The sequence below is a fragment of the Cherax quadricarinatus genome, chromosome 79 (genome assembly GCF_038502225.1).
Source record: "Cherax quadricarinatus isolate ZL_2023a chromosome 79, ASM3850222v1, whole genome shotgun sequence".
Classification (NCBI taxonomy): Eukaryota; Metazoa; Arthropoda; class Malacostraca; order Decapoda; family Parastacidae; genus Cherax; species Cherax quadricarinatus.
In genome coordinates, this window is record NC_091370.1 from 3,275,402 (window position 1) to 3,283,452 (window position 8,051).

The window sequence follows — 8,051 nt, forward strand, 5'->3', positions numbered from 1 at the left end:
ACCACATGAAGAACAGCATTAGCGAGTTATTACATACTCTTCATGAACATTTCAGAACGAATTCGGCATATTTAGCTATATCATAGAAATTAATATAGTAACGTGAGAAATATCACTATATAAATATCCATCCATTATTTGGTTTACTAAACCAGATGATGATGGTTTGCTTAATTATTCCAGTGATGTGTTATATATTTATTAACAAGGACCTGGGACACTGAAAGACAAATTAACGTATAGGATGTATGTGTATTTAGGCATAAAGGTATAAAAGATACAGGTACTTAACACAACACTCAGTATGAGCATTTGTAAACATCAGTATGAACCTCAAGAACATGAACCTCAAGAACATGAACCTCAAGAACATGAACCTCAAGAACATGAGCCTCAAGAACATGAGCCTCAAGAACATGAACCTCAAGAACATGAGCCTCAAGAACATGAACCTCAAGAACATGAGCCTCAAGAACATGAACCTCAAGAACATGAACCTCAAGAACATGAACCTCAAGAACATGAGTCTCAAGAACATGAACCTCAAGAACATGAACCTCAAGAACATGAACCTCAAGAACATGAACCTCAAGAACATGAACCTCAAGAATATGAACCTCAAGAACATGAACCTCAAGAACATGAACCTCAAGAACATGAACCTCAAGAACATGAACCTCAAGAACATGAACCTCAAGAGCATGAACCTCAAGAACATGAACATCAAGAACATGAACCTCAAGAACATGAACCTCAAGAACATGAACCTCAAGAGCATGAGCCTCAAGAACATGAACCTCAAGAACATGAACCTCAAGAACATGAACCTCAAGAACATGAACCTCAAAAATATGAACCTCAAGAACATGAACCTCAAGAACATGAACCTCAAGAACATGAACCTCAAGAATATGAACCTCAAGAACATGAACCTCAAAAACATGAACATCAAGAACATGAGTCTCAAGAACATGAACCTCAAGAACATGAACCTCAAGAACATGAACCTCAAGAACATGAACCTCAAGAACATGAACCTCAAGAGCATGAACCTCAAGAGCATGAACATCAAGAACATGAACATCAAGAACATGAATCTCAAGAACATGAGCCTCAAGATCATGAACCTCAAGAACATGAACCTCAAGAACATGAACCTCAAGAACATGAACCTCAAGAACATGAACCTCAAGAACATGAACCTCAAGAACATGAACCTCAAGAACATGAACCTCAAGAGCATGAACCTCAAGAACATGAACATCAAGAACATGAACCTCAAGAACATGAGTCTCAAGAACATGAACCTCAAGAACATGAGCCTCAAGAACATGAACCTCAAGAACATGAACCTCAAGAACATGAACCTCAAGAACATGAGCCTCAAGAACATGAGCCTCAAGAACATGAACCTCAAGAACATGAACCTCAAGAACATGAACCTCAAGAACATGAACATCAAGAACAGAGCCTCAAGAACATGAACCTCAAGAACATGAACCTCAAGAACATGAACCTCAAGAACATGAGCCTCAAGAACATGAACCTCAAGAACATGAGCCTCAAGAACATGAGCCTCAAGAACATGAGCCTTAAGAACATGAACATCAAGAACATGATCTGGAACATGAACATGAAGACTATGAATCTCAAGAACATGAACACTCCCATAGACTTAGACTTTGGTAATTGATACCAACAAACTGGTTTAAAAAGACACATTAGCAAATACTAGGACATATTTGTATAAGTCTCAGTGTTTTCTCACGTGTCATTTCACTCTTATAGGTATAAATATCGTTTTAGAATAGCTTGTCCTTATTTACCGTGGGGATTGGTAAGTCCTCTGTGGGGCAGGGACGGTGGGAGGAACTACATACTGGTTCGTCGGGGCAGGGGCTGGGTCAGGAGCTGGAGCAGAGTAACGGTTACTTGCTCCAGAAGCAGCGGCGGCAGCTTCTTGCTGTCGGGCAAACTCGATCTGGGCGATGGCGTGGGCTGGGAGAGGATGGGGCGTGGGTAGCAGGGGAGACTCCGGGCGATAACCTGCACCGTCAGCAACAAAGTTGAAGACTCCGGGAGTTCCATCGGGAAAAGTGAATCTGTGGAGAATGGTAATTTTATCCTCGGGTTTGTCACTCCAGTTCTTACACGAAGATGCGACAAATTTAACCCCAAACTGTGGCTGTATGACCATACATTCGTTATCGAAATGTTTATATATCTTCTTAGTGTATATTAATTATGGGTTTCTGATCCGAACTCCTAACAGTTTTTATAAAAACTAGATAGGGAGCCAAGGCCGGGTCAGCACTACTTGGAAAAGACCCGGGCGAAAAAAAATATTGTTAGTGTCGTATCTTTCAAGAGCAAAGATGATATTTAAGACAATGTATAAATATATAAGAAAGGATACTTACGACCATCCTCCTTGGACTGACACGGCTCCATTAGGGCCCTCGGGGGTGCCCTGCTCCTGACGACTGATACCGTCAGCAGTCTCGAAGGCGAAGCTGTAAGCTCCAGTGGCGTCAGGTCCTTGGCGATCATCTCTCAGGATCTCCACAGGCGCGAGTTTTGATCCGTACTCTAGTGCCGGGGCTGGAGCCTGCACTGGGGCCCGGTAGCTTGGGACCGGAGCAGGAGCTGGAGCTTGCACTGGGACATTATAGCTTGGGATCGGAGCAGGGGCAGGAATCGGGGTACCAATATTATACTGTGGAGCAGCAACAGCCACCGCCGCCAGAAGTGAGAAGATAATCTGCGGAATCCAACGAAGATATCAATAAACCTTTCGCTTATTCTTGCTTTGGCGAGAAAAGAATGTTAGAGATATTTGTACCAGTATTCTTGTCAATAGTGTTTTAGTGGCTTTATGCTGGTGAAATTATCTTTATCCAGGAACTGGAGGGATCCTCGCTCGTCTCGCTTAAACCTGATTGTCTAACTTTTGTGGGGTTATCCTAGGTAATTTACGCTATATATGATAATTGTGCTTATGTGTACCTGTGCCGAAATAAACTTACCCCAAACCTCTCCCATTCATCACGCACTGAATGACCCTTGTAAGTTTAGCGCTTCTCCATGAATATAACAATGGCTCAGTGGTAAATAAAGCATTTCAACAAAAGAAAATTCAGTGTCATGTTTATCCTTACACAGAGAGCATAATCTGTACTAGACCAGAGTGAGTCAACAGTAGTGGACACCAGCCTGAGCTAGGAAGGACCTGCCTTACCGTGATCATGTTGTGTTGCACTGGTTGTGGTGGCTCAAATGTGTCTCTTCCATCTGAACTACGATCATATATACATCTCGGATGCCCTCCTCAAGGTCAGCCGTTCGTTCAGTGTGAAAGAGAGAGAGAGAGGCCGGGCTGGGCAAGACTTGCCAACGCCTCCGGAGGTTCTAGCTTATAATGAGAAAGGGAACACTTGCACTCTTTTTAAGGTTACCCAGGTTGATGGTCAGCACTTTGGCATTAGAACAATAGCAGTTTTTACAGAACAGAAGAGTATGTACGAATAAAACAAAAATATTCAACATTAGGTGATCATGTACAAGCAATAAACAGAATTAATGACACGGTCTTGTGAAAGGGCGCAAAACAAGATCAGGAAGAGATGGACTCAAGACCAGACCAGTAACTATGATGCAATATGAGGGAGTTTTTCTGGATCCCATACTAGGTACGAGCTGACCAACAGGTCTTGAAGCGGAGCGATAGTCATTTATATAACCTGTGACTTCTCTGATAATTTTGCTTTGTTTGAAGTTTGATCCACTGATGAGTTTTAGTTACATCCATTCATCCATGTATTTCAAAATATCATATCAGCATAATACAAAATTCCGAGATTATATTACTGATTGGAAGTATACAATGATGAATTATTTCCTGTATTTTAGTATTCTAAGCTTCTGTACATAAGAACATAAGAAAGAAGGAACACTGCAACAGGCCTACTGACCCATGCGAAGCAGGTCCATGTCCCCCCGCCGGATTAGCCCAATGACCCACCCACCCCGGATTAGCCCAATGACCCACCCACCTCGGATTAGCCCAATGACCCACCCAGTCTGGTCACCCTCCACTCAAGGATGGAGCACGGCACCAGATGTAGCAGCACAAGCTAGTCAGGTCCAACTCACACCCACCCACGCCCACTCATGTATTTATCTAACCTATTTTTAAAACTACACAACGTTTTAGCCTGAATAACTGTACTCAGGAGTTGGTTCCACGCATCCACAACTCTATTACCAAACCAGTGCTTTCCTATATCCTTCCTGAATCTGAATTTTTCCAGCTTGAAACCATTGCTGCGAGTCCTGTCTTGGTTGGAAATTTTCAGCACGCTATTTACATCCCCTTTATTTATTCCTGTTTTCCATTTATACACCTCGATCATATCCCCCCTAATTCTACGCCTTTCGAGAGAGTGCAGATTCAGGGCCCTCAGTCTATCCTCATAGGGAAGATTTCTGATACATGGGATCATCTTCGTCATCCTCCTCTGTACGTTTTCCAGAGCATTTATATCCATTCTGTAATACGGTGACCAGAACTGAGCAACATAGTCTAAATGAGGCCTAACCAAGGATATATAGAGTTGAAGAACAACCTGAGGACTTCTATTATTTATACTTCTAGATATGAATCCAAGAATTCTGTTAGCTTTATTGCGAACACTGATGCACTGTTGTCTTGGGTTTAGAAACATTCCGTGTTCTCCAACCATATATAAGACTTAGTAAAACACTGTGATGTTCTGATTATAATAATGTATACATTACTGACTAGTAGATAAAATAAAATATTCGAGGGTAATGGATTAATTACATCATTTTTACATCTCGACTGCTTCTGCTGCCTCCTCTTTATTCGACTGAAGAAGCCTACTGTGTAGGCGAAACCTTTCGGAATAAAAATACCTGACTGTTGCACATGTGTCTCACTTATCTACTGTGATAGTCTGCTTTCTCTTTTACTCTGTTGTGGCCGTCTGAGTGTCGAGTAATTAAATCACGTTAAAAACGGTTTACATGAAGCACAGTAGAACACAACTCTGCCATTCTGCTCTACCAACTAAGATTATGTGTCTCGGCAAGATCTTGTTACAAGGACCTGGACCTTCTGTGCCCTTCCCAGGATCAAATCGAATTTCCCTCTACACATCCAATTAATGTAGTAGTAGTACTGTTCATAATAATAATAATAATAATAATAATAATAATAATAATAATAATAATAATAATAAAATAATATATCTAGAAGGTATTGTTCTATTTCTAGGTCCTCTTTTTTTGTGTGTAGTAATAGACGGTATAAAATACCGACAAGTTGATGAATGAACATAGGCCTCCATATGAGTAGGGGGGGCCTATGCTGTTCAAAGATTTTGATTAAAATTTTGAGTACGAGAAAGGTACTTAGGCTTTATCCTATATGTATCTTGAGCCAAGGGTCTCTGAGCCTATGAGAACAAACATATAATGATGGACAAGTTCTCTATATTTTCTAGACTTTTGGGACTCCCTGAAGCTGGCAGCTGCCACTCCTTCCTCCCTGGTGTATTGGAGACAGGTATCAGCCAAGTTAGATGCACATGTGTAGTCCCACACCACCTGATTACCGTCTGTCCAGGCTTGAAGTGTTATATATATATATATATATATATATATATATATATATATATATATATATGTGTGTGTGTGTGTGTGTGTGTGTGTGTGTGTGTGTGTGTGTGTGTGTGTGTGTGTGTGTGTGTGTGTGTGTGTGTGTGTCGTGCCGAATATGTAAAACCTGGTCAGTTAGCAAGAACTCATTTAAAATTAAGTCCTTTCTAAAATTTTCTCTTATACGTTTAAAGATATATTTTTTTCATTAATGCTGATGTAAAAGTTTATAATTTTGCACCAAAAGGAACGTAGAAAACTTACCAAACCTTATTATAACAAGCGCAATTTATTTTAGCCTAACCCAACTAAATATATTTTAGATTTGTTTACAGTAATTTAATACTAAACAAACACAATGAAATATATTTTTTTCGTTAGGTTCAGAATGATTTTGGCGAAATTATTGCATACACAAATTTTCACTTGTCCTATATGGCAAGATGAGCGTTGCTATTTAAGCCAAGATGGCAAGTTCTGCCTATTCGGCACGACATATATATACATATATATATATATATATATATATATATATATATATATATATATATATATATATATATATATATATATATATATATATTCAACACGTCGGCCGTCTCCCACCGAGGCAGGGTGACCCAAAAAGAAAATACTTTCATCGTCATTCAACACTTTCACCTCACTCACACATAATCACTGTTTTTGCAGAGGTGCCCAGAATAAACAGTTTAGAAGTATATACGTATAAAAATACACAATATATCCCTCCAAACTGCTAATATCCCAAACCCCTCCTTTAGAGTGCAGGCATTGTACTTCCTATTTCCAGGACTCAAGTCCGGTTAATAAAATAACCGATTTCCCTGAATCCCTTCACTAAATATTGCCCTGCTCACACTCAAACAGCTCGTCTGGTCCTAGACACCATTCGTCTCCATTCACTCCTATCTAACACGTTCACGCACGCTTGCTGGAAGTCCAAACCCCTCGCCCACAACACCTCCTTTACCCCCTCCCTCCAACCTTTTCGAGGACGACCCCTACCCCGCCTTCCTTTCCCTACAGATTTATACGCTCTTCATGTCATTCTACTTTGATCCATTCTCTCTAAATGACCAAACCACCTCAACAAATCCTCTTCAGCCCTCTGATTGATACTTTTATTAACTCCACATCTTCTCCTAATTTCCACACTCCGAATTTTCTGCATAATATTTACACCACACATTGCCCTTAGACCGGATATCTCCACTGCCTCCAACCGCCTCCTCGCTGCAGCATTTACAACCCAAGCTTCACACCCATATAAGAGTGTTGGTACTACTATACTTTCTTACATTCCCTTCTTTGCCTCCACAGATAACATTTTTTTGCCTCCACATATACCTCAACGCACCAATCACCTTTTTTCCTTCATCAGTTCTATGGTTAACCTCATCCTTCATAAATCCATCCGCTGACACGTCAGCTCCCAAATATCTGAAAACATCCACTTCTTCCATACTCCTCCCCAGTTTGATATCCAATTTTTCTTTATCTAAATCATTTGATACCCTCATCACCTTACTCTTTTCTATGTTCATTTTCACCTTTCTATACACACACTCCCAAATTCGTCCACTAACCTTTGCAATTTTTCTTTAGAATCTCCCATAAGCACAGTATCATCAGCAAAAAGTAACTGTGTCACTTCCCATTTTGTATTTAATTCCCCATTATTTAATCCCACCCCTCTCCCCAACACCTTAGCATTTACTTCTTTTACAACCCCATCTATAAATATATTAAACAACCATGGTAACATTACACATCCCTGTCTAAGACCTACTTTTACCAGGAAGTAGTCTCCCTCTCTTCTACACACCCTAACCTGAGCCTCACTATCTTCATAAAAACTCTTTACAGCATTTAGTAACTTAGCACTTATTCCATATACTTGCAACATCTGCCACATTGCTCCCCAATCCACTCTATCATATGCCTTTTCTAAATTCATAAATGCAATAAAAACTTCCCTACCTTTATCTAAATGCTGCTCACATATATGCCTCAATGTAAACACTTGATCTACACATACCCTACCCACTCTAAAACCTCCTTGCTCATCCGCAATTCTACATTCTGTCTTACCTCTAATTCTTTCAATAATAACTCTACCGTACACTTTTCCTGGTATACTCTGTAAACTTATTCCTCTATAATTTTTACAATCTCTTTTGTCCCCTTTCCCTTTATATAAAGGGACTATACATGCTCTCCGCCAGTCCCTAGGTACCTTCACCTCTTTCATACATTTCTTAAACAAAAATACCAACCGCTCCAACACTATGTCCCTCCCTGCCTTTAACATTTCTGTCATGATCCCATCAGTTCCAGCTGCTTTACCCCCT

The 8,051-nt window shown here is 40.3% G+C and overlaps 1 protein-coding gene across 1 annotated transcript; it reads right to left on the reverse strand.

The window, feature by feature from the left end:
• Positions 1-1,671: 1,671 nt before the first annotated feature.
• Positions 1,672-3,358, reverse strand: LOC138855051 (endocuticle structural glycoprotein SgAbd-8-like). The gene is made up of 3 exons (XM_070101833.1): positions 3,239-3,358; positions 2,421-2,761; positions 1,672-2,102 (listed from the first exon to the last, which is right to left on the reverse strand). The coding sequence occupies exons 1-3, from the start codon at positions 3,245-3,247 to the stop codon at positions 1,823-1,825; spliced, it is 630 nt and encodes a 209-aa protein (XP_069957934.1). The 5' UTR covers positions 3,248-3,358; the 3' UTR covers positions 1,672-1,822.
• Positions 3,359-8,051: the final 4,693 nt, after the last annotated feature.

Bases quoted from the DNA above. Each gene is read 5' to 3' on its own strand.
- LOC138855051 (XM_070101833.1), bottom strand. The intron at 2,103-2,420 runs GTAAGTATCCTT...CATTCTCCACAG, and splicing joins TCAGTCCAAGGAGGATGGTC to ATTCACTTTTCCCGATGGAA.